Consider the following 27,881-nt stretch of genomic DNA (forward strand, 5'->3'; position numbering starts at 1 on the left):
TTACTCTGACCTTTCCACCTGTCTATCTTTCTAACTCAGTTGCTCAACTTAAGCTATATGTTCTTGCTGACTCTATTCCTTTGCTATCCGTGCTTCATTCCTCTCGAACATACCTGCACAAATCATTGGTCTAAAAACAGTTACTGGACTCTTGCCTAATCTCTTGCTGTCAGCACCACAACTTCACAGAAATGAAAACTAGAAGAAATGACCCATTGTTTACATGGTGAGTTCTCGGTAACAATGCTAGGATTCTATTCTGAGGTTCCTGTACAGAGACTGACCAGGGAATTCCTCGGAGCAGCTCCACCCCATTACGTGCAAAAATGGGTTCCATTGCAAATCTAGCAAAAGTGATAGCCAGCAGGAGGAGCTGAGAGATTTCCCAGTCTGTGTTGACAGCAGAAATTTCCAGACTAATAAAGCCATAATTCCTTTCCAATTCAGGAAAAAAAGTAGATTAAGCAATGAAATACTGACTATTCCAAAGTTACAGCTTTAATTTCAAACTGAGGGTCAGGATTTCAATAGAACTTATTTGCGATTCCCTTATCACCTTCCTTTCTTTCTCTGGATTGGCACTTGAGGGAAGTAAACTTGCAGGGTTGTGTGGATAGAGCAGGGGAATGGGACTGTCCAGATTCCTCCATAGAGAGACATTGTGGACTTGATGGGTCAAATGGCCTCCTCCTTTGTGACTCCTGCCTTCCTGCTTTTTTGTGTGTTTTTCTACAGCATGTGTACAGTGACACCCTCTGGGCAATAAGAGAATTGACAAACAGCTTCCCAGCCTCCACTTCCTCAACAGTCCTATTACATTTAACACACTTACATCTAAGTTATTGCTGAAGTTTTAATTTCAAAGAACAAAGAAAAGAACAAAGAAAATTACAGCACAGGAACAGGCCCTTCGGCCCTCCAAGCCTGCACCGACCGTGCTGCCCGACTTAACTAAAACCCTGTACACTTCCGGGGACCATATCCCTCTATTCCCATCTCATTCATGTACTTGTCAAGACGCCCCTTAAAAGTCACTACCGTATCCGCTTCCACTACCTCCCCCGGCAACGAGTTCCAGGCATCCACTACTCTCTGTGTAAAAAATCTGCCTCGTACATCTCTTTTAAAACTTGCCCCTTGCACCTTAAACCTATGCCCCCTAGTAATTGACTCTTCCACCCTGGGAAAATGCTTCTGACTATCCACTCTGTCCATGCCTCTCATAATCTTGCAGACTTCTATCAGGACTCCACTCAAACTCCGTCGCTCCAGTGAAAACAAACCAAGTTTCTCCAACCTCTCCTCATAGCTAATGCCCTCCATACCAGGCAACATCCTGGTAAATCTTTTCTGTACCCTTTCCAAAGCCTCCACATCCTTCTGGTAGTGTGGCGACCAGAATTGAACACTATATTCCACTATATTATTTTCAGCCTGATGCTGTGTGGTTATTGGGCTGGACAATAATTTCCTTGTTCTTTTGCAAATCTTCAGGGCTCATTTATACAGCTGCATTGTTTAAGAGCATTCCTAAACTTGGAGAGTTTCTTGGATTTACGCTGTCCTGTAATCACTGTAATTTTACACTCAACAAAAACTTGTCTAACTGCTTCCATAATATTTCAGAGCAGCGTATGTGAGGAGATGAAGAAGATACCAACTTCACTTCCTGACTGCAACCTTCTAAACAACTTTTATTTAGCCCCTTCCTTCACATGTAGTGGCGATGATTTCATTTCTTCCCAGAAAGAATTTCAATATCTGACTTTTCCTCCCAAACTCAAATGAATTCAGAGAAGGGATGGGTTTCCCGTGAACTTAACACATTCTAGTGGAACAGAAGTTGCCCCATCAGAGGATGCAGACCAGGAAAGTCAGCAGCCTGGCTGCGTCCACTTGCTCCCACCCTCCCCAGTCTGTGTACAGGCCACACTAATTTTATCAGGATTTCTAAATTACCCTTTCCACTTGAAATTACAGCTGGTAATTCTTTCTGGCTTTGCAAAAAACTAAAATTACATGCTTCAAGAATGCAATAACTAGCTGCTCCTGACGGGGCTAAATGATCTAAAATCAAAACTCAAGTCAGTTAATCTGGAAGTCAATTGCAATTTATAAACCTCATGCAAACTTCATTCGGTCAGTTTTTGCAAATGTCTTCAAAGTACATCTTTAAAATAAATTTCATTTTCATTGTCTATTAATCCACCAAGTACTTTTTTTCTATTCGATCATTCTATTCATTTTTCTATTCTATTCACTCCACCGCATGGCCACATGGGCGGCACGGTGGCACAGTGGTTAGCACTGCTGCCTCACAGCGCCAGGGACCATGGTTCGATTCCCGGCTTGGGCTACTGTGTGGAGTTTGCCCATTCTCCCCGTGTCTGCGTTTCCTCCAGGTGCTTCAGTTTCCTCCCACAGTCCAAAGATGTGTGGGTTAGGTGGATTGGCCATGCTAAACTGCCTCTTAGTATCAGTGGGACGAGCTAGGATAAATGTATGGGGATAGGACTTGGGTGGGATTGTGGTCAGTGCAGACTCGATGGGCCGAATGGCCTCTTTCTGCACTGTAGGATTTTATAAAGGTATGTCACCCATCACTTTCCTGTTGGTCATTTGTTCCATTAGTATTGCACCTTGGAGTCCTGCTGGAATTTATATTGTCTGCTACTGCACAATGTTGCTTATCTCTGTCCATATTGATAAAATGCATTTCCCTTCAAAGTATTGCTGCGGGTCTATGAACCAGTTGCTGCTTTGCTGGTTTTCATTCCTTCCTAATCATCACGCTTTCTCCTGGAAGTGTGTTTCAAGTTAGAAACTCACTGATCTGATATAAAACAGGACTGAACATAAAAATTGCTTGGCCTCATCCAGGTGAGGAAGCTACTGTCCCAGCCCCACTGAATACTGTTCAAACTGGAAGTGCCTCTCAAATTCAAGAGCATTTTATTGTCAAATAAAAGCTTTCTTACTACAATATTGTATAGGAGTTTCTGTTTGATTCAAATTTTGAACAAAACAAAAGGCCAGGAATAGGAAGTGTCTCTTAAGTAGAGAGAAAACAGGGAATTACAGACTAGTAAGCTTAACATCGGTAGTGGGGAAGATTCTCGAATCCATTATAGCAGAGCATTTAGAAAGCAGTGGCAGGATCAGACAGAGTCAGCATGAATTTATGAAGGGGAAATCATGCTTGAAAAATCTGTTGGAATTCTTTGAAGATGTAGCTAGTAGAGTTAACAAGGGGGAACCAGTAAATGTGGCATATTTGGACTTTCAGAAAGCGTTTGACAAAGTCCCGCATAAGAGATTATCATGAAAGATTAAAGCGCATGGGATTGGGGGAAGTGTATTGAGATGAATAGAAAACTGGTTGGCAGAGAGAAAACGAAGAGTAGAAATTAATGGGTGTTTTTCAAATTTGCAACAGTAACTAGCAGGGTGCCACGGGGAACAATGCTGGGACCCCAACTATTCCCAATATATATTAATGATTTGGATGAGGGAACAAAATGTAACACCTCAAGGTTTGCAGATGATACCAAGTTGGGTGGGAGGGTGAACTGTGACGAGGACGCAGGGATCCTTCAGAATAATCTGGATAGGTCGGGTGAGTGGGCAAATCAGTGACAGATGCAGTATAATTTGGATAAGTGTGAGGTTATTCACTTTGGAAGCAAAAACAAGAAGGCAGATTACTAACTGAATGGCTGAAAATTGGGAGAGGGGAGTGTGCAGCGGGACCTGGATGTCCTTGTGTACCAGTCACTGAAGGTAAGCATGCAGTTGCCGCAGGCGGTAAAGAAGGCAAATGGCATGTTGGCCTTCATTGCGAGAGGTTTTGAGTACAGGAGCAGGGATGTGTTGTTGCAACTATACAGGGCCTTGGTGAGGCCACACCTAGAGAATTGTGTGCAGTTTTGGTCTCCTTTTCTGAGGAAGGATGTTCTTGCTCTCGAGAGAGTGCAGCAAAGGTTTACCAGGCTGGTTCTGAGGATGGTGGGACTGATGTATGAGGAGAGATTGACTAGGTTAGGATTGTTTTTGCTGGAGTTCAGACGAATGAGGGGAGATCTCATAGAGACTTATAAAATCCTAACAGGACTAGACAGGGTAGATGCAGGAAGGATATTCCTGATGGTGGGGGAATCAAGAACCAGGGGTCACAGTCTGAGGATTCAGGGTAGACCATTTAGGATGGAGGTGAGGAGACATTTCTTCACCCAAAGAGTGGTGGAATTCATTACCACAGGAAGTAGTTGATGCCAAAACATTGAATGTATTCAAGAGGCGGCTGGATATAGCAATTGGGGCGAATGGGATCAAAGGCTATGGAGAAAAAGCAGGATTATGCTATTGAGTTGGATGATCAGCCATGATCGTAATGAATGGCGGAGCAGGCTCGAAGGCCAAATGGCCTCCTCCTGTTCCTATCTTCTATGTTTCTATGATAAATGAGATATGTGCTGACTAAAAATAAAAACTATAAAACTGGTTAAATTTGCCAGTTTTTATTTTGAGGTTTCTTGTAAGTGAAGTACATCAAGCAATTTAAAACTCATATCAGTACACAGGCTTATAAAGTAGATTGTTTTACTAAGCGAGAGTTAATGGCAAGCAAATGGTGTGAATCTTACAAAATATTTGAGATTAAAAACTAAGCAAATCTGCAATAATAAGAAATGATCAAGAAAGCTTTTGTATCTCTGTATTTGTGACTTGGAAAATTGCTCCTCTGTTGCTTCACTTTGGAACTTGGTTTTTTGGAGGTTTTGCTGCAACTGTAAATTACAACAGATTTTTTTATGGGTTGAATCATCTCCTCACTTTTTCATGATAGAAGAAAGTTCTAGAAGCATGCTCTGAAAGAGAAAAAATCTAAAAGTGAATGCATTTTACCATTTATTTTAATAAATTTAAGAAGAGATATGGAATCACATGGTTGGACAGCACTGAAGGAGACTCTTTTGCCCATTGTACCCTTGTCTCTTTGAATTTTGAGAAGTTAGTTCGTGGCATATGGGTGTCACTAGCTAGGCCAGCATTTATTGCCCACCCCTAATTGACCTTGTAAAGGTGCTGGTGAGCTGCCTTCTTGAACCGCTGCAGTCCTGTGGTGTAGGCATTCCCACAGTGCTGTTAGGGAAAGAGTTCCAAGATTTTAATCTTGCAACATTGAAGGAACAGTGATGAAGTTCTAAGTCAGGACATTGTGTGACTTGGAAGAAAACTTGTAGGTGGTGGTGGTGTTCTCATTCTTGCCCTTGTACTTGGTGGTAGAGGTCACAGGTTTGGGAGATTTTGTCACAGAAGCTTTGGAAAGTTGCTGCAGTGCATCTTGTATATAGTGCACATGGCTACCACTGTATGTCAGTGGTGGAGGGAATAAGTTGGTGATTGGGATGCAGACGAAGGGACTGCTTTGCCCTGGATAGTATCGAGCTTCTTGAGTGTTGTTGGAGTTGCACTCATCCAGGCAAGTGGCGAGCATTCCATTATATTCCTGATTTATGCCTTATAGATGGTAAACAAGCTTTGGAGGGTCAAGAAATGGGTTATCCGCCTCATGGCTGGTCAACCTCTGTTTCTGGTCAATGGTAATACCCCAGGAGTTTGATAGTGGGAAATTCAGCGATGGTAATGCATTGAATGTCAAAGAGAAATGGTTAGATTCTCTTTTGTTGGAGATGGTCATTGCCTGGCAGTTGTACCTTGCAACTGTTACTTGCCACTTGCCAGCCCGAGCCTAGATATTGTCCAGGTCTTGCTGCATTTGGACACTGACTGCTTCAGTGTCTGAGCAATGGTACTGCAGATTATACAATCAACATCCCCACTTCTGACCTTGTGATGGAGGGAAGGTCATTGGTGAAGCAGCTGAATATGATTGGATCTAGGATATTACCCTGAGGAACTCCTGCAGCAATGACTTGGGACTGAGAGTTATCCACTTGGTTCTCCAGTTAGTCCCACTCCACTACTCTTTTCCCGTAGATCTGCATTTTGTATCCTTTTTGATATACATCCAATTCCCTTTAAAACGTTACTATTGAATATGTTCCTACAACCATCTCAGAAAGTGCATTTGAGATCATGATCATTCATTGGGCTTAGAAATTTCTCTGCATCTGCATTCTGGTTCTTTTGCCAATTATCTTAAAAACATCCAACTAAAAATTCTATTTGGCCATGGACCTCATTAATTCTAGTTGATGCTTCCTGAATACTGAACCAGACAGTCACAACTATTCTATCTTACCACCCTCTGTTAATGTTCAATTCCAATTTTCAATTCCAGCATTGCATTTTTTCTAGCACATAGGTTTATTTGTAGGTATCTTTATTTCCCCACATTTAAGGTGGAAAAGATTGTTCAAATACATTGAAGGGAAGACAGGGCATAGACAGAAGCCTTACTTCACTGTGGAACCACATCTCCAAAAGGTGATCAAAGAAAAAGGCTTAAATTAAAATTGCACATTAGAAATTTAAATTACCCCAACACAGGTGAATTCAAGTGGTCATTTTACTGTACTATTCGTGAATAATAAATGATATTTTCTTTCTTAAGCAGATTTTAAGAATTATTTCTTAAATAATTAAAATTCAAATCATACCAGGAATTACATTCTATATTTTTATAACTGGTTGTCTTAACTGAAAGAGTGCAGTAGGTCAAGTTTGTGTAGTGATAATTGTTTTAAACATTTCTCTGAAAAATGCTATCTGCACTTAATTGACAAATTTTCCGGTAAACCTTGTTTTTAAACTAACAACATGAGGGCTGTCCTTGCGAATAAAACACCTACTTTTTTTTACTCCTTTTGGGGCTAAGAATCTAAAGTCCTTTTAGCGCACTTCCGCTGTTATCAGATGGAAATTAAGCCAGGACGTGGATATATTTTGGGGCTTTGTATGTGATTGGAGTCTTCATCTGTGGATTAGGATTTTGACACTGAGAGTTCCCACATTTCCAGTGTAACAAAGAACAAGTCATATTATTGGTAACCAGGCCAGCAAATGGTAAACATGCTCACCGGAGGATCAGATTGCAATTCTGCATTTCTCTGACCACTGCCTCCCTTGCTCCTCCCACTGCCTCACTCAGTTCAATTTGAACCATGCCGTGCTTCTTGGAATGTGTAATTACAACCTTGGCATTTTTTTGTGGTTGCCTCGCTCATGTCTATGATGCTCAGAGCTGACTCAGCAAGCCTTCCACAAGAAATTACATAAGCACTTCACGTTTGCATGGTCTTGTACAACCTGGTTTGTGACTTCTGCAACTCTTTGTGTTGCCCTGATCTCATCTTCCCTTAGCTGGTAGTCTCTATTGTTTACATCATCACCCCCACCACCCATATCCCACCCAACCTCCCCATACCATCGCCACCCTCACTATCTACATAATTCTCTATCAAAACATCAAATTCCTGCTTTTGTGATTAATGCATAACTAAAATATTCAGACTAACTCTGACCATGGGTACAGCTGATGTACCACAACTTCCTAATTTGGATCCCATTCATCGAGTCCAATGAAAGTAAATATTAATCTATCTACGTCGGCAGTCACCATACAGCTGACCTTCCAAATTCCCATGGCCTCCCAGTTTCCCTTGCAGAATTTTTGGGAGACCAGTGATAATTTTCCTTCTTCACTGCTTTTACATAAACACCTTCAGATCGATGACCACTTTCAGCTTCACCTAGTAAAAACCATGTGGCTGGATCGCTCAGTTCGTCTGTAAATCACCAAGATGCATTTAGTCACCAACCATGCAATGGTTCAATCTGCTCCCAAGCCCACTAAACAATCAGTAACATGTCCTTAGCTGTCTGGTGGGTTTACATTCCTGATTAAGGATATGCTGCATAAATGTTGAACGATGTTAGATGCAAGTAGTTTGTTCCACAGAGAATCATCAAACTCTTAAGAAATTGCCAGCAGATCAACTGAGCGTGGATTCCCTGGACATATTCAAAAAATACTTTGACAAGTTTCTGCATGTGTTAAACCCCTATTTATACACAAGGCAACCGAGTCAATATGGCTAGTGTCTCCAGTCATGATGTGGAGATGCCGGCATTGGACTGGAGTAAACACAGTCAGAAGTCTCACAAGGTTAAAGCCCAACAGGTTTATTTGGTAGCAAAAGCCACTTGCTTTCAGAGCGCTGCTCCTTTGTCAGGTAAGTGGGAGTTCTGTTCACAAACAGGGCATATAAAGACACAAACTCTCAATTTACAAAATAATGGTTGGAATGCAAGTCTTTACAGGTAATCAAGTCTTAAAGGTACAGACAATGTGAGTGGAGAGAGGGTTAAGCACAGGTTAAAGAGATGTGTATTGTCTCCAGCCAGGATTACCTGTAAAGACTCGCATTCCAACCATTATTTTGTAAATTGAGTTTGTGTCTTTATATGCCCTGTTTGTGAACAGAATTCCCACTTACCTGATGAAGGAGCAGCGCTCCGAAAGCTAGTGGCTTTTGCTACCAAATAAACCTGTTGGACTTTAACCTGGTGTTGTGAGACTTCTTACAGTGTCTCCAGTATCATGATCACCTTCATTGATTTGGAGAGGAGTTTCCCCAATAATGTAATAATATTACATTCCTGTCTGCCTGAAATAAAGTGGAACATACTCTAGGGATCTTCTTTGGCTGAGTTACCTGTTCAGGCCAGTTCAGTCCAAAAATGACCATCAGATTGGCCTTTGTATGTCGCAGGATCCCAATTAGTATTTTAAATAGTTTTATTCCCTGATTCAGATGCCTCTCAGACTATCTATCATTGGGCCCAGGGATTTTGTTGCATTTATGGCATGGCAGGGTCGGTCACTGCCCAGAGTTTCAGAGAGCAAATGCTACATTTCTGAGAGCAGTGCATTCAGTAATGTATCCTAATATTCAAACAGCATCATTTCAAAGCCTTTATGAGGTGGTCACCAGAAATTCATTTACACGTTACACTTACCATTGACATTCTGCGTCCTGAAGAAGTATGGGGAACAGGTGAACTCTCTTCTTTATCTTTAGACTCAGAACTAGAGACATTTGTGGAATCTGGACTTTCGGGTCTGCTCTCCAATGCACTTTCAGTAATCATTTTTGATTTCGACCCAGTGCAGCTAATCTTCCTGACAGTCGAAAGCTGACCACATTCTTGAGCATCAGGAGAATCTTCGGGATAGTCTTTGTAAGAACTGACTCGGCTCTGTTTGCGGAGAGTGTTATGGCTGGGGGCTGAGATTTCCATTTGACCTGAAGGGTATGTTAGTTTACTTTGTTCCAATCCATTATCAATACTGTGGCTGAGTTTTGAACTAATGTCATTCTGTTGGGGTTTTTTAGAGGCATTAACGACACTGAATGCCTGATTATGAAATTCTAAAGTGTGAGGGGCGTGTTTCATTTGATTTGAGTGCTGGCCAACATTCTCATTGTGATGCTGTCTTGTGTACTGCTCCAGGTCTTGTTGAAGTTGATCCATTGCATAATCTCTTCCAGCCTGTTCAGTTGGTTCTTAAAATCATAACCAAAAATGTTAGCCATTTATCTGAGTTCAGTTAAAACATATTTGCGTGCATGCAATGGATTTAAAATACTCTCTATTTGATATGTACCTTTCTTAGACAACAGTCTTATAATTACATGAAGCAATGTGATGACTCTATTCTGCTTGCATGCCAGTTGATCTGTTGCAACATATTGTTCAAAGTTCATGCAAACCTGCAGACAAAAGCACCAATGCTGCAAATGAACAGATCACTCCTACTTCATTTGTTGCTGTAAATATTGAAAAAAATCAATTGCTGGAAGTATAGAGATGACAAGATATCAATCATTTTTTAATAATAATATCTATTCTTAATTTGAAATGGTTTATTTCAAATCATTAGTTCATTTGATATTTTTTCAGGCATAGAGTCTCATTTGCTGTTTTTGTTGAAAATTGCTTTTATCAGTCCAGGCTCCAATATATTGGGAAAAAGGCAATCCCTCATGCTTGTTCTGATTTTCACATTCACATTATATGGTAAGTTTAGACTTTTTCAATGTTTTTCCATTCAATTTAAAAGATATTTTCTTTAGTTTATAGCTTGTTATGTGATGCCGTATTGTGCAAACACAATACAATTTCAGTAGGAGAATATCAATAAATGAAGTTGGTTCATCACTTAATTGGGAAACTGTTGCTTGTGTAGATTAAGCTGGAGATTATATTACAGAATTGCTCGAGCACTAAAGGGAGGCCATTATGTTGTCTGCACCGGTTCTCCAAAGAAGCAATTTACCTAGTACCCAATTTACCCTCAGCCTTCTCCCCATATCCCTGCACATTCTTCCTTTTCAGATAATGAACCAATTCCCTCTTAGATATCTCAACTGAACTGCCTCCACCATACTCTCATTTCGAGTGCATTTCGAATCCCAACAACTCGCTGCATGAAAATGTTTTTCTCGTATCTCCATTGTTTCTTTGTCCAATTACCTTAAATTTGTACACTTTTGTCCTTGGTCCTTCCACCAATGGTAACAGTTTTCCCCTGAGTACACTCTCCAGACTCTTCATGATTTTGAATCAAATCTCTCAACCTTCTCTTTGAGTAAAACGGTTAGTGGATATATTAGAGAAGTTGGGACTAAGGTTTCCCTGGAACCATTTCATGAATCGTTATTGCACTCGCTAATGCCTTCACATCTTTCCTAAACTGTGGTGCCCAGCACTGGACACAATAGTCTAGTTAAGGTAAAACCAATGTTTTATACAGGTTTAACATAAAATCCTTGCTTTTATATTATGTGCCCCGTTTAATAAAGCCTATGATGCTGTATGATTTATTAACAGCTCTCTCAACCTGTCATTGTACTCTTTTTCTGTACTCTTTTTAGAATTGTATTCTTTATATAGTCTCTCTGCATTTTTTCATTACAGCATGAATCACTTCACTCTTCTCTGCACTAAATTATATCTGCTACATTTCCTCCCATTCCATCCACTAGTCTATGTCCATTTGAAATTCTATACTACCCTCCTTACAGCTCACAATGTTTCCAAGTTTTGTTTTATGCATAAATTTTAAAATTGTGCCCAGTACACCAAGGCCTAGATCTTTAATATATCAGTAAGAGCAAGGGTGCTAATACTGACCACTGCAGAACTCCACAACAAATCTTCCCCCAGTCCAAAAAACATTTATTAACTAATGATGTATGTTCCCTGTCACTAGGGAAGGTGATGGCCTAGTGGTTCTATTGCTAGACTATGAACCCAGAAAGTCAGCTAATGTTGTGGGATCCAGGTTCGAATCCCACCATGGCAGATGGTGGAATTTGAATTCAATTTTTTAAAAAGTCTGGAATTAAGAATCAGCTGATGACCATGAAACCATTATCAATTGTTAAAAAAAACCCATCTGGTTCACTAATGTCCTTTAGAGAAGGATATTTGCCATCCTTACCCGGTCTAGCCTACATGTGATTCCAGAGCCACAGCAATGTAGTTGACTCTCAACTGCCCCCGGGCAACTTGGGATGGGCAATAAATGCTGGTCAGCCAGCAACTCCCATGTGCTGCAAATGAATAAAAAGAAACTTAGCCAATTTCTTATCCACTTTGCTACTGCCCCTTTTATTCCATGAGTTATAACTTTGCTCACAAGTTTGTTTTGCAGCACTTTATCAAATGCTTTTTGGAAATCAATATACACCACATCAACATTATCACCCTCATCAACCCTCTCTGCTACTTCTTCAAAAAATTCCAGCAAGTTCATTGATTGCCTTAACAAATTCATGTTGGCTTTCCTTAAATAATACGCATTGGGCCAAGTGACAATTAATTTTGTCCCAAATTATTCTTTCGAGAAGCTTCTCCACACTGAATTTAAACTGACTGGTTTGCAATTGTTGGGTGTAGCTTTTTACCTTTTTGTGAACATATTGAAGAATAAACTGATTGAATTTGGATTGACAAATTACATATATTAATTATGAACATGTTATGATGAGATCTTTATTAGGATCACAAGAATTGATATTGTTTACACTTAAATACAGCATTGATGAAAATATACATCATAAATTTAAAATTTGCTCTCTATTGCATGAAGCACAAGTACAGTACCTATTAATAGGTCCCACATACAGACGGACATACAAACATATGAATTTGGAGCAGGAGTAAGCTACTCAGCCCCACGAGCCTTCCCTGCCATTCAATACGATCTTGGCTGATCTGCATGTAACTTCAACCCCACATTCCTGCCTATCCTTGATTTCACCTCCTTGTTAATCAAGAATCTATCTAGTTCTTCCATTAAAATATTCAAAGGCTCTGCTTCCACTGCCTTTTGAGGAAGCATGTTCCAGAGACTAATGACCCTCTGAGAGAAAATATTTTTCCTCAACTCTGTCTTAAATAAGCAACCCCTTATTTTTCAAAGGTGACCCCAAATTCTGGATTCTGCACCAAGAGGCAATATCCTTGCCAAATCCACCCTGCCAATACCCCTCAGGATCTTAAAGGTTTTGATCAAGTTGCCTCTTACTCTTCTAAACTCTAATGGATACCTACTTAACCTGTCCAACGTTTCCTCATAACAAAATCCGCCCATTCCTAGTATTAGTCTAGTAAATCTTCTCTGAACTGTTTCTGACGCATCTTTCCTTAAATAAGGAGACCGACGCAGTACACCAGTGGTTCCCACCCAGTGTGCCACATTGTGCTGTGAAAAAAGATTCAAAATTCATGGAATTAAACTAAAACAAATTCTGCTTCAGCTTTGTGGTTGGCATCTCCAAGACCCGATGAATCCTGGGTCTCCTGTGCATACGCCAACTGGGAAAGAGCCACACAAGCGTGGTTTAGATTTCTTATGTTGGTCAGGTCTATATGCATGACTAGCGGGACATGGCGCTTTCCCATGTGCCTGCACAAAAAGCGTAAACTCAAATAAGATGCAAAACCCTGGGTGAAGCTAGAGAGACAGGAAAGGGTTAAAAAAAACAGGCAAGAGGGCAGAGACAAGTTAAAAACAAAGTTTTCAGTAAGGGAAGAAGACCGAGAAAATAGATGTTCCTCAATTTTTTCATATAGAGGTGTGTCATAACATATAAAAGGTTGGAAACCACTGCTGTACACAGTACTCCATATGTGGTCTCACCAATGCCCTGTACAACTGAAGCATAAGCTCCCCACTTTTGTAATCAGTTCCTCTCACAAAAAATGACGACATTCTATTTGGTTTCCTAATTACTTGCTGTACCTGCATGCCAATCATTTGTGATTCATGAACTAGGACACCCAGGTCCCTCTGCACCTCAGAATTCTGCAATCTCTTACCATTTAGATAATATGCTGATTTTTCATTCTTCCTGCCAAAGTGGACAAGTTCACATTTGCCCACATTATGCTCCATTTGGCATATTTTTGCCCACTCACTTAACCCTTTTGTAGCTTCTGTTTAGCCTCATTGCAATTTAGTTTCCTAACTGTGTCATTAGCAATTTTAGCTACCATATATTCAGTCCCTTCATCCAAGTCATTTATATCAATTATAAAACAAAGTTGAGACTCCAGCACAAATCCCTGTAGCACACCACTCGTCACATCCTGCCAGCTAGAAAAAGACCCATTTATGCCTACTTTCTGTTTCCTGTTAGCCGGCCAATATTCAACCCATGCCAAGATGTTACACCATGAGCTTTATTTTCCACAATAACCTTTGATGTGACACCTTACCAAATGCCTTCTGGTAATCTAAGTACAGTACATCCACCAGTTCCTCTTTATCCACAGTACACATGACTGCTTCAAAGAATTCCAATAAATTGGTTAGACATGATTTCCCTTTCACAAAATCACACCGACTCTGCCTGATTGCCTTGAATTTTTCCAAGTGCCCTGCTTTTATAATGGCTTCTAACGTTTTCCCTATGACGGATGTTCGGCTAACTGGCCTATAGTTTCCTGCTTTCTGTCTCTCTCCCTCTTTGAGTAAAGGAGTTACATTTGCTATCTTCCAATCTAATGAAATCTTTGCCGGATCAGAGGAGTTTTGGAAAATTAAAACGATTGCGAAGTGATGCATTTTGGTAGATCTAATGCAGGAGGGAGCTATACAATAAATGGCAGAACCATCAGGAGTATAGACACACAGAGGGATCTGGGTGTGCAAGTCCACAGATCCTTAAAGGTGGCAGCTCAGGTGGGAAAGGTGGTGAAGAAGGCACATGGCATGCTTGCCTTTATTGGACGGGGCATAGAATATAAAAGTTGGCATATGATGTTGCAGTTATATAGAACGTTGGTTAGGCCACATTTGGAATACTGTTTCCAGTTCTGGTCACCACACTACCAGAAGGACGTGGAGGCTTTGGAGAGAGTGCAGAAAAGGTTTACCAGGATGTTGCCTGGTATGGAGGGTATTAGCTATGAGGAGAGATTGAGTAAACTAGGGTTGTTCTCCCTGGAAAGACGGAGGTTGAGGGGCGACCTAATAGAAGTTTATAAAATTATGAAGGGCAAAGATAGGGTGAACAGTTGGAAGCTTTTTCCCAGGTCAGAAATGACAAACACAAGGGGTCACAAGGTTCAATACAGATATGCGGGGGATGTATTTTACACAGAGGGTGGTGGGGGCCTGGAATGCACTACCAAGCAAGGTGGTTGAGGCAGACATGCTAGGATCATTTAAGACTTATCTAGATAACCACATGAACAGACTGGGAATAGAGGGATACAAACGGATGGTCTAGTTAGGAACACATGATTGGTGCAGGCTTGGAGGGCCAAAGGGCCTGTTCCTGTGCAGTATTGTTCTTTGTTCTTTGCATCAACTATCTCGTTAGTCATTTATTTCAAGACCCTAGAGTGAAGTCCATCCAGACCTGGGGATTTGTCAGCCCACAGACCCAATGATTGCTAAATACCACTTCCCCGGTGATTGTAATTTTCCTGAGTTCTTCCCTCCCTTCCAATTCCTGATTTACAGCTAAAACTGGGATGTTACTTGTGTCCTCTATACTAGTAAAGACAGATGCAAAATACCTGTTTAATTCATCTGCCACAGGCCCACTTTCCATTACCAATTCTCCAGACACACTTCCCAGAAGTCCAATGCTCACTTTGTTAACTCTTCTTATTTCAATATCTATAGAAACTTGTACTGTATTTTTTTCCATCCCCTGATCTTTTACTGCTAATTTCCCTATCTCCCTCTTTCCCTCGTAAATGTGTTGACTCCTTGGTGGTGGACACCCTTCCTGTATGAGCTGAACCATGAATGCCATTAAACATGTCCACATTTGGCACCCAAACATGCGCTCTTTTAACAGCAGTCCCTGGATAGTAATTAACTTTCTCTTCTCCAACCTAGTTTTGTTCAACACATTGTTCAATACACATGATTAATTGGAAATCCAGATGTGGTGAATTGAAATTTCATTTGTGAATAAAAATGAGGAATGGACATAGTTATCCACCAGAATTCCACAATATGGCAAAAGTTCAGAAAGTTCTGGACTGAATGTTGATGGGTAACTATTAAGTAAACAAACACAAGTATTTTTTAAAATTCAGTTGTGGGACATGGACACCACTGGCTGGTCAGCACTTATTGTCCATTCCTAGTTGCCCCTGAGAAGGTGGTGGTGAGCTGCCTTCTTGAAATCCATTTCTTGAGTAAGATGTTTTCTATTAAACTTCATGTATGTGGTTAAAACAATGTCGCCTTGTAACTTGTCAGCAATTTCCATTGAACAACATTTCTCTAACCTGTGGAGGTTGGGGCTAATTATGTCTACACTTGTCCTGGCTTAGATCAGTTAAATTGGTACAAAAACAATTTAAACATTATGGCCAGGATTCTCCCAAAACAAAACTAAGAGCCCAACGTGCAGGAAAACGGGCGTATTTCCCACTCATTTTTTGGGTGTACTTACCAGAACGAATCTCCGACACTCTGAACAATGCAGAGTACCATAGCATGATCTACGCTGAAAAATGGTGGGTGGGGCCTATTCCTACCTGAGAGGCTGGCAGCATAGTGCTGAGCGTGCCATGCGCCAATCTGTCAGTGTGGAGGTTGACGCATGCACAGTGTCCCCTCCCACCCCCACTCCCCCATTGCCAGCCTCTCAATCGCTGGCCTTCCCCATAACACCCCTGATCACTGGCCTTCCCAAACCTCCCCCTCTCTGCCCACCTCGGGCCAGCCCCAAACAACCAGGCCCAAATCCCACACCCACCCCGATGGCCAGTCCCGTCCACCTCCTCCCTCCCTCCCCCACCGATCCCACTATCCCACTTAGAGTGGTGCTAAGCACCCTGCCCCCTTAGCACTGTCTGGTGGCCAGTGGGCAGTGCCAGGGTGCCAGGCTGGCACTACCCAAAGGGCACCTCCTTGCTGCCAACCACCCAGGGGGCTTTAATGGCCTCTATCCCCATCAGCAGGGGGAGCAGTTGTAAAACCTGCTGGTAGAAATCATTCCAGGCGGAGTGGGGGTGGGGGGAGATGCTAGCGGGCCTGGAGAATACCATCCCAGGCCTGCTAATCATACGGAAATGTCAAATTTAATGATATTTCCATTAAAAACGTGTTTGGGAGAACCTAACAAAATGCCTCCCATTGTTGTATCCTAGCGTATGAGTACTGATTGCCAACATTTTTAAACCAAATATTTAAAATGTGTTGATAAGTTTCAAAAACTGTGTTGAAAATAAAATCCACACGATTTACTTAAGAACTATAGTGCTGAAGCTTCACCGGTTTATGCGGGAACTCGCACTAAGGGCACGATTTTACCATCAAGCCACACCCGGCAATCAGTGTGGCGAGCTGGGAAAATAATGTGTGATGCTAAAAACTGGATTCGCGCCCCTCGCAAAACAGTTTGCTATCTTCCCCTTTTTAATGGCACCCAGAAAGGACGCTAAGCTAAATAGCATGAGATTGACTGGATTTCAATATCATTAGTGAGTTTAGCATGCATGCTTCCCCGCTCCTGGCTGCTTCCCACCCCTCTGGCGAGCTGTCACATCAGCATGAATCACTACTGGTCTGCACTTGCACAGACATGGTGAGATGGTCATACTGGAAGGGGGGGTGGACTCGGAGGCCATTGAAGCCCCTGGGTGGGAACAGTGCCTATTGGGAATGCCCACCAGATACCCCTGCAGCGGACATCAGGCACTGCCAGTGTGCCGAGGCAGTGTCAGAGGGTGGGGCCTGGGTAGGTGCAATGATGGGGGTGGGGGCTATGCAGTGGAGCTATGGGCGGTGTGGGGGGGGCTAGTTGTGCATTGGGGCTATGCAGGGGGGTTGTGCAGAGGTTTATGATGGGGGGGCATGTCGGGGCTTAGCCAGGGGATCCACTGGGAGGACCCTGATGCGGGTGACCTGTATCAGGGTGGGGGGAGAACATACTGCCAATGAAGGTGGGTGGAGAGTCCGGTATCTGGGAATTCTAGGGACTCTCCTAGTGCACCATGAGCGAATTGGCAGCTGAGTGCTCTGAAGCCGGTTTCGCTGGCATGTTTAGGCTCCCCCCCCACCTCCCCCCACCCACCCCGCCCCACCACCCCCGCCCCACCACCCCCGCCCCCCCATAGCAGTGCCAAGCTCCCAACTCTCCAAAAAATGTGGATAAAAGCAAATTACTGCGGATGCTAGAATCTGAAACCAAAAGAGAAAATGTTGGAAAATCTCAGCAGGTCTGGCAGCATCTATAAGGAGAGAAAAGAGCTGACGTTTCGAGTCCAGTTGACCCTTTGTCAAAGCTGTCAGACCTGCTGAGATTTTCTAGCATTTTCTCTTTTGGCTCCAAAATAAGTGACTGAGTGTTGATAGGTTGAGCGCCGGAGAGACTGGTGCGGATCACTGCTGTTTTCCAGCCGTTATGACACTCAGAATCTTTTGGGGGAAAATTTTGCCCCAAATATCTGATTCAATGTTTAATCGAGATTGTCCCAATTCATGGATTTCACTCGCACTGAGCCAACTTAACAATTAATTTATTGAACTTGGATGGTGTGTCAAATAATCCATTCTCTACATCTGAATATTTCATGCAGCAGAACTTTTTAAAGAAGTTTTTCTATATTTCTATGCTCCAATGCATGTGGCCTCACCTTTAATGATACTGAGCGATGTCGGGGTCAGCAAGAGAGGGAGATTTCCAGATTCCGCCTGCTGTTCTGGTAACAGTTTGTAGCCACTGAGGGTCATTGGGACAAGTTCGTGAGGAGAGGAATTGGTCAGAATGCAAACTTGCTGTGCAACTGAGCTCTTCTTGGGTTTGTAGATGCTGAGCTCTGACTCCTGGTAAAGTCCCTGTTTGATCTTTCTGATTCCTAAGTGAATGATTTCAAGTATATTCAAAAGCAAGGAGAAAGTGGCTATGCTGAGCATAAAGACCAGAAAAATAGTCTTTTCCGTGGGACTGGAAACAAAACAATCCACAGTATTGGGGCAGGGCGATCGGATGCACTTGTAGAGGGGATCGAGGCGAAATCCGTACAGGATATATTGACCGACCATGAAACCAATCTCCATCACTAACCTGGTCAGTATCTGGAGGACGTAAGTGCGTAAAAGTGTGCCTCGGAGAGGTGCCTTATTTACCTTGCGCTGCTCTTCCAACTTTCTCAGCTCTTTTTCCAATCTTTTGTACTCTTCCATCATCAGCTCGTTTTCTTCCAGTTCGGCTCGGAGGTGAGCTTTCTTCCGCTGCCTTTCTTTCTCCAGTGCCCTCAGTCGGTAGAGTGCATGACCCATGTAAACCAAGGAGGGCGAAGACACGAAGATGATCTGCAAGACCCAGTACCTGATGAGAGAAATGGGGAATGCCTTGTCGTAGCAGACGTTCCTGCAACCTGGTTGCTCTGTGTTGCAGATGAATTCGGCTTGTTCGTCATCCCAAACATCCTCAGCAGCTACCCCCAGAACCAGCATCCTGAAGATGAATAGGATTGTCAACCAGATCTTGCCCATGATCGTGGAGTGAACATGGACCTCTTCCAAAACGCTTCCCAGTAAATTCCAATCCCCCATCTTCAGAACCTCATTTCTCCTCGCTATGAAAACAGTGAACACGTCGACCTTTCTACCACTGAATCTTGTCTAAAGCCAGCTCAGTGCTCAAATGTTGTTCCCTCTGCCTGTCTCTTATTACTCCCTCTCGGCATTTATTTGCTCATCGATCGTTTCTGTTGGAGTCAATACTGCTGCACAATATGTGTGACCCATCCCCCAGCTGGAAAGTGAACTATTTCAATGAACTGTTTTTAAAATCTCGCTCTCTACTTTTGTCAGCTATTGTCATTAAATGGTAGAATAATGCAACACAGGAGGAGGTTCTACCAGAAAAAGATGATTCATTCCATCATGTCTTTTTTTTGGGTAGAACCATCCAATTAATCCATGTGCCCTATTCTTTCCTCATAACAGTTTCAATGTTTTCACTTCATGTATTTATCAAATTGTCTCGAATGTTAGCCTTGAATCTGCTTCCACCACCCTTTCATACAGGACATACCAGGTCATAAAAGAACATGTTCCCAAACCTAAGTGCCCATGCCAGCGTGATAACCAGAGTGTTTCCCGCTGGCAGCGTGTCAGACTGGATACACTCACCTGATGGATGCAAGTGACCAAGCCCCACTGTTCAACATCAGGGAACCTTTTTGAAGGGCACTTCCATCTCTGCGTTCATCGACAGGTTTCCCCCCCCACAACCCAAAAACAGAAATTGTGCTCCCCTGGTCAGCATGGGAGGGGGTGCTTTCTCCAGTCTCTTCACATAACTAAGTCTTTGATACCATTCCACTAAGTCTCATAATCCAACCTCTCCAACCAATTAAGTCCTTGTATCCAACCAACATTGACACCAAACAGCTCTCCAGAAATTTATCTCCAATAATCCATCTGCATTAACCATGAAAAATGTAGATTTGCTACAAGGGATGCTGGTGATGCTTATATTCCACAGAAGAATAAAATTAATCTAACTGATGATTTTCATTTCAAAACATTTAATTTAAAAAAAAAATTATCACATGCTATGGCCCTAAACTAAATGTTATCCATTGCTATTATTAGTTGGATTTGGCACTTAAAACAGTTTCAAATTAAATATCAGCAGGTGTGTTTCTTTAATTTTGAAGTTGATTTGTCTTGAACGGCCAAAGGAGAATAAACACAATTGCAGCGTTCGAACACAGATCTAGGCTGACACTCCAGTTCAGTACTGAGAGGATGCTGCCCTGTTTCAGGTGCTGTCTTTTGAATGAGAGCTGTTGACCTTCTCAGGTGGATGTAAAAGATCCCATGACAATATTTTGAAGGATTGCAAGGGAATTATCCCTGGTGTTGTAGCCAATATTTATCCCTTAACCAACATCACAAAAAGTTGCTGTTTATGGATGCTCGCTGTGCACAAGTTAGCTACTGCACTCCTTCACAACAATGACTACATTTTAAAATGACTTCTTCAGCTCTGAGGTTTGAGACAGTCCAAGATTGAAAGACACTATGAATGCAGATCTTTCTTTTAAATACGTGTTGTTCAAAGCATTCTGATCATAATGATTCAAACTTGAACAATCTAACTCAAATATTAGTTTCTATTTAAATGTGACATCAGAATTTTGGTGAAGAGCCAGTTTCTTGAATCACTGCGGGCTATCTGGTGGTTTGGTACAATGAAGTGGTGGCACAGTGGTCAGCACTGCTGCCTCACAGCACCAGTGACCTGGGTTCGATTCCTGGCTTGGGTCACTGTCTGTGCGGAGTTTGCACATTCTCCCCGTGTCTGTGTGGGCTTCCTTCGGGTGCTCCAGTTTCCTCCCGCAGTCCGAAAGGTGTGCTGGTTAGTTGCATTGGTCATGCTAAATTCTCCCCCAGTGTACCCGAACAGACGCCGGAGTGTGGCAACGAGAGGATTTGCACGGTAACTTCATTGTAGTGTTAATGTAAGCCTACTTGTGACACTAATAAATAAACTTAAAAAACTTAAGTGGCCATTTTCAAGGGCAGTCAAGAGTCGATCATACTCGTATGAGTCAGCAGTCATTACAGACCAGGTAAGGATTGCAGATTTCCATCCTTAAAGGGTATGAATGAACTAGCTTTAATTACAATTTTTGTTTTTAAATAATTGAACTTAAATTCTGATAGTTACCATGGTTGGATTTGAACCTGGTGTCCCCAGAGTAGCCTGGGCTTCTGGATTACTAGTTCAGTGACATTAGCACCACACCACTGTCTCCCCAATTTCATTTTACAATGTCTAGAATTCAAAATTGACCTATAAATACTGGAGGCAATAGCAACAGTACCGAAAGAATCGTTCAGGCTGATAAGCTATTCATTAGCACTGTTAATATGTCCCCACACATTACACTCATTTCATGCACAGCACTCTGGTACCAGGCAGATCGGGGCATGAAAGCACGTATCTTGATTAAAATGTTTATTAACAAATTATGAATGGCATGTTATTTCATTTCGATGATTCCATGAATTAAGTTCAAAATTTGTGATTTTTTTTTAAACAAGCACTTTCAGAATGTTTAGCATTTTTAGCAACTGTAATATGACCAGCAAGAAATCAATTGTTTTGCAAACTCTAGGATGTAGATCAATCGGTCATGTCCGATTTCATAGTTAACTGCTCGCATGTTCTATTTTGAGAATACTCTTAGTTGTATTATTCCTATTGGTAATATCAATATTATAGTAAAATGCATAATATTTCTTGTCCAATTACAGGATTAACTGCTTAATTCAGTAACTTGTTCTGCAGTCAAAGCTAGCAAAGATTTTCAGTATATATTTCATTTTACTTGTTTCTGATCATAAGTGCTGATGGTAACATAGCTATACAAATCACATTCTGATCATTCCACTAGTTCAATGACAAAATTCGTATCCATCTGTTCTTAAACTGATTATTTCCTTTAAATTGATCTTGAGATGTAACCAGTAAAATTTGCAGCTGTTTGCCATCTTATTAACAAAGTGATTTTGCAAAGAGGCCTTGCACACACATTTCAATGGACCATATCTATTGTACAGAACCGTGACAACAGATGCTTGTTTCCTAACCAAGAAAACGTAGTTTATTCAGGCCTATAAAGATGGTAGAAGTCTAACTATATCAGAGCAAATTCAAGCATCTTCAGCTTAAATGAGAGCACAGCTATTGAGTGTCAGACTGCCTGCCCAAACTAACAGTAGCAATTGTGAAATTTGTGTGTTTGTACCATTAATAGACTGTGATGCTCATCAGTTGCAAAAAGCTTCTAGATGTGAGTAAACATCCATGAGCAGACCCATCAGGAATCCTTTGCTCTATCACTATGACAATACTATCTGGATGAAGTATGGCCATATTTTGGAGACATATATGGCCATATCTGGAGACAATACACATCTCTTTAACCTGTGCTTAATGCTCCCTCCACCCACATTGTCTGTATCTTTAAGACCTGGCTGGCTGTAGGGATTCGCATTCTAATCAGTATTCTGTAACTTGATTTTATGTCTCTGTGCACTGTTTGAGAGCACATTTCCACTCCATCTGATGAAGGAGCAGCGCTCCGAAAGCTTATGGTATTTGCTACCAAATAAACCTGTTGGACTTTAACCTGGTGTTGTGAGACTTCTTACCATATTTTGAGATGCAGCTATTTCAGATAATGGGATTAGTACAATCTCTTGCATTGAAAGTACCTTCCGACCATACGATAATTTGGTATTAACATTCATAGTGGTGTAAGTAATCACTGCATACCACTCTTCTTCTCATGTGAGTCAATTGGCAACTTCACCACATGGCTTGAATCCCAGTCCAAAGAAATCCTGGGGGCGATTCTCCCAAAAAAGTTCTAAGTGCTGGGAAAACTGATGTAAATCACGATTGTTTTTTCAGTGCAACTTCACTCGAATCTCCCACACTCTGTGCAATGCAGAGGTCACAATCGTGAATATCATTAAAAGCTCGGGGGGTGGGGCCAATTCACTCCAGGATCTGGCAGTTCCGGAACTCAGCGCATGTGCAGTGTCCCGAACTGTCAGCCTGAAGTTTGCTGGCCAGCCCGGGACCCCTGCCCCCACCCAAAAGCCCCCCACGGCCCAATCCTGGGCCCCGACCTCTCCCCCCCCAATCCGGGAATGCTCCGATCACCAGCCCCTCCCCCCCCCCAGCAGTGATGATCCTCCCCTCCCCCAGCAGACCCCCCCAGGCTGACCATCTCTCCCTTTGATTGCTGGCCTCCCTCCAGTCCCGACTGATCCCCATGCAGTGGAATCCCACACCCCCACTGATCGCCCCTAGGCCCTGCCTCCAGCAGACCCCTCCCCTTGGCACTGCCCCATGCCTGGTTGGGCAGTGCCAAGTTACCCCTTGGGCATGGGCACTTTGCCCCTTCGGCAGTGCCAGGGGCACAGGCTGGCACTACCAGGGTGCTCATGCCCAGTGGACACCATCCTCTGCCACCGAACCCCCTGGGGGGGGCCCCAATTGCCTAAAACTTCACTCCAGCATAGTCTCCCATTACTTCCCCGAAAATGGAGAGCTAGTCTGAACCCCGCCCGAGTGAAATTGTACTGGCGGGGTGAGAGATGCTAGTGGGCTCAGAGACTTCAGTCCTGGGCCTGCTAATCACATTAAAATAACATGAAAATCAGATTTAAATCACTTGCCTGCTGTTCCTGCCGGTTTCCAGCATGGTTCTGACCGCGCCAAATACCCGGCGCTCAGAGATGTGCGCGTGGTAGGAATGCATGCGCGAATCCCACAAATTGGCCCATATGTGATTCTCCCAGCCCGCCACACTAAAAAAGTAGTGCGGTGGGATGGGAGAATCGTCCCCCCTATTTCATCAGCAGTCATTAATAGAAGAGCATTAACAAAAGTCCAGAAGCAGATCAAATTCCTGTTCTCTTGAGTTTACTTAAGGGTGTGATCTTACCAGCTTGTCCCGCTGGTTGATAAGTGAGATAAGCCAGTAAGATAGAGTAAGAAGTGAAAAATCAGGACCGTGCCTGGTTTCTTGCCTTTCACGATTGAACCAGCACTGATTTGCAGCTTTATGCCCAGAAAAGGCGCAAAGTCGATTTAAATATGCATAACATATTTAAATTGGGGGGGCAGCGGGGAAGGGAGAGAGAGAGAGACCAGCACAGAGAGTGATCGGCAGCAGGTCCTAATGTCTGTTGGTGGGGGGGTGGGGGGGCGGACAGGAAATCTCCCAGTCCACTGGGAGATCAGGGTGCATGCACTATGTCTCCCCAAGAGCTCAGCAGCCAGCTTCACCAGTGAGATTAGGCTTTGTCCTTCCCCCTACATCATGGCTCTTTTTTTAACTAAGTGCTGTATGATTGCGAATGGGAGCTTGCCCAAAAAATCAGCGTGATTCTCTCCCGTTTTCACACTTGTTCGGCACTTAGATTTTTTTTTGTAAAATTCCACCCTAAGAGTCTTTCTTTCCTGATCAGATTAACCTCTCAGTGATGGAATCGTCCTTGTGAATCAGTTTCACACTTTCACCAGTGTCTCGATATTCTTTTTGTAATTTGCAGACCAGAACATTGCACAGTACTTCAAGGGGTTAAACCAAGGTTTGATGCAAGTTTAATATAACTTTTTTACTTTTCAATTCCATCCCTCTAGAAATGAACTCCATGCTTGGTTTGTTTTTTAGTGATGCTGCAAGTTGAACAGTAAAAACAAAGTAAATAATAAAGAATAAAAGCAAAAAGTCCTGGTTACAAAATTGAACAGACTTCTTTATCTTCCACTGTGTGCAATCTTTCTACTTAATTTTCCCAATGCACAGTAACTTGGTAAACCAGTATGGCTTAAGAGCAAAAACAGGATAATCTATCCATGCTTTTCTAGAAAAAAACTTGTATTATTTTCAAAGTGCAATGTCTTAGATTTGGCAGAATTTGTATACATTTTAAATTATAAATTGAAGAGCCTCTATTAATAATAACTTGGCAAACACAGCCTTTATTGACATTCTTACAAATAAATGTAACTTACAAATAAACTTAACTGTCGATTTTTAACCATTCTGAAAAATAATATAGATTTGACTGAATCATTATTTTTATTGCTTGCACATCAGAGTTGGTACCACTCTGAATGCAGTTCTTTTCTTTCTTTTGGCCATTACAGTTATGAGATAACAAACTTATATTTAATTAAGCTGTTAGATCAGTGGAATTGCAGAAAAATATTAGGCTGCTTAGTTGACACCTAAATAGCCTAATTATTTGTTTAGTATAATTTTTAAGTCAGTATAATTTCCTGCTGCCTGTGCCTTTCTTTGATAATGACAGGAATCACACAAATGATGCACACTAGAAACATAAGCATTATATTAGTTCATGTGTAACAACTCCAAGAAGATGAACAATGTCCATCATCTCTGCAAGTGAAAAATAACATGACAAGTTTTGCAGATATCATCCAAAATATACAAGCATGAATCACACTCACAGGAAAACTTATGACATTAAATTAAAAAGCTGCAGAATATTTGACTAAATATTAACTTATTGATTCACAACCTAAAATTCTGTGAATATAATGCATCAATATTAAATAAGATGCTTGAAGGCTCTGCATTCTTCCATTTCACTCAGAGACGAATTGTAAAGGATCTAAGAAAAATTAAAACAGAAGAATCAATTCCAGAAGTTTACTTTTTGTTGAACTATTCCCTCTGGGGATCTTTATTACACATGACAAACAGCAAGGGCTATCTCCTATTGAAAATTTTAAGAGTGACAAAAATGTTAGATGTATGTAAATAGGGGAGAAAGATCAATCAAATTATTTTAGATATTCATTCATTTGTGTATCACTAACAAGAATGACATCTCTATTGCCCATCTCTAGTTGCCCTTGAGAAGGATGTTGCAAAGGATGGTGGACAATTAAACTACTAACTGAAGGAGGAAGTTCGATAAATAGCTCTTTCCTCAATGATGGGGGAACCCAACACAAAGACAAAGTTGAAACATTTGCAGCAATCTTCACTCAGAAGTGCCAAGCGGATGATCCATCTTGGCCTCCTCTTTCAATCTCCAGTATCACAGATGCCAGTCTTTAGCCAATTCAATTCACTTGCTATTGAGAAACAGCTGACAGCACTTATGGGCCCTGACAACTTTCCTGCAAAGTAATGAAGATATGTGCTCCAGAACTAGTCATGCCTCTAGCCAAGCTGATCCAGTACATCTACAACATGGGTACCTATCCAGCAATGTCAAACATTGTCCAAGTATGTCTTGGCCATTAAAAGCAGGACAAATCCAACCTAGAAAATTATTGCCCCATCAGTTTACTCGCAATCATCAGCAAAGTGATGGAATGAGTCATTGACAGTGCTATCAAATGGCACTTACTCAGCAGTAACCTGCTCACTGATACTCAGTTTGGGTTCCACCAGGGCCATTCAGCTCCTGAACTCATTGCAACCTTTATCAAAATGTGGACAAAATAGCTCAACTCAAGTGGGAACATTTGACCAAGTGTGGCATCAAACAGCCCTAGCAAAAAAATCAATGAGAATTAGGGGATTGGGAGGGGGGTGGGGGTGACTCTCCGCTGGTTGGAGTTATGCCTAGCAAAAAGGAAGATGGTTGTGGTTGTTGGAGGTCAATCATCTCAGTCTGGACATTACAGGAGTTCCTCAGAGGAATGTCCTATGCCTTGTCTTCAGCTCTTTCATCAATGACCTGCCCTCCTTCATAAGGTCAGAAGTGGGAAAGTTTGTGGATGATTGCATAATGTTCAGTACCATTCATGACTCCTCAGATACTGAAGCAATCCGTGTCCATATGTTCAGGCTTGGGCTGATAAGTAGCAAGTAACATTTATGACACACAAATGCCAGGCAATGTCCATCTCCCACAAGGGAGCATCTAACCATCTCCTTTTGACGTTCAATGGCATTACTATCACTGAATTCCTTACTACCAACATCTCGCAGATTACCATTTACCAAAAACTGAATTGGAAATGCCATAAAAACACTGTGGATGCAAGAGCAGCTATAAAGCCATAGACATAACGGACATGGTTGCTGCAGCCAGTGAAGTGTGACTTGTTCAGTCACAGGAAGTCATGCAGAAAAAGTTAATCCCGAGCAACTCTGTGACACAGGACTCTGTGTTCTGTGGGTTGTTCCCAGGGAAGCACAGTAAGATGAATGTTAACTGTGGCTGGAAAATCATCAACTTGTGAAAGACGCTCTTTGATCTATCCAAAACTTACTGGGTCTTCCAATGAAAAGAGTTGTCCTTGACCAAGTATTACAGATTGCCATATTCCAAGGTTCAGGACTGTGAACTGAGGAGCACATCAAAGCTTAGGACAGTCACCGCAGAGGTACAAGGGGAAAGTTTACTATCTAAGGCTTTTTAGCCATTGTGACAATGACTCTTCTGAGATACTTTTTTCCATGCTGCTGGAAAATGCAGTAGATCAGCTGTGGGATGGGAGGGGAGATATTGCTGGATTAATAACAGCATGTTGCAGAGAGAATGGATTTCTGAACAGGTCTGGGTGGGGGACCTGTCTTCCAATTCAGGTGAATGCAAAACTAAATCTATGGCATTGTTTACAAATTAGCTAATATGCTTACCTACAAAACAACAGTGACTACAATTCAATAGCAAATCATTAAGTATTATAAACTTTTGGAAATCACAAAGATGTGAAAGACTATGGGGGCGATGTGCTGTTCAAGTAGCGCAGCAGGCCGGGAGACATCAACAGGAGCCATTTCATGGACTTCCTGCTGGGCATCACGGCCTCTGCATGTCTCCAGAAGTGAAGTTTTTTAGCGTA

At 42.1% G+C, this 27,881-nt stretch overlaps 2 protein-coding genes across 4 annotated transcripts in view; both read right to left on the reverse strand.

Moving 5' to 3' along the window:
- The window catches only part of LOC144493972 (uncharacterized), a 45,514-nt gene extending 26,448 nt beyond the window's left edge, over window positions 1–19,066 (reverse strand). The window contains exons 1-5 of the mRNA XM_078213548.1: window positions 18,178–19,066; window positions 14,235–14,248; window positions 12,775–12,852; window positions 9,635–9,740; window positions 8,986–9,533 (exon numbers count right to left, since the gene is read on the reverse strand). Of these exons, the coding sequence (XP_078069674.1) occupies window positions 8,986–9,533; window positions 9,635–9,740; window positions 12,775–12,852; window positions 14,235–14,248; window positions 18,178–19,066 (1,635 nt within the window). The remainder of the gene's footprint in view (window positions 1–8,985; window positions 9,534–9,634; window positions 9,741–12,774; window positions 12,853–14,234; window positions 14,249–18,177) is intronic.
- A 5,563-nt stretch (window positions 19,067–24,629) lies between these two features.
- Window positions 24,630–27,881, reverse strand: part of LOC144494106 (calcium and integrin-binding family member 4-like) — a 40,269-nt gene continuing 37,017 nt past the window's right edge. For 2 of the 3 annotated variants that reach the window (XM_078213689.1, XM_078213688.1), the window contains exon 6: window positions 25,007–25,687. In XM_078213689.1, coding sequence (XP_078069815.1) covers window positions 25,625–25,687 — 63 coding nt within the window. In that variant the 3' untranslated portion in view covers window positions 25,007–25,624. Of the gene's footprint in view, window positions 25,688–27,881 lie in introns of all 3 variants that reach the window. The other variant, XM_078213687.1, reaches the window with a different exon arrangement.

This window comes from Mustelus asterias, chromosome 5, assembly GCF_964213995.1.
Source record: "Mustelus asterias chromosome 5, sMusAst1.hap1.1, whole genome shotgun sequence".
NCBI classification, from domain to species: domain Eukaryota; kingdom Metazoa; phylum Chordata; class Chondrichthyes; order Carcharhiniformes; family Triakidae; genus Mustelus; species Mustelus asterias.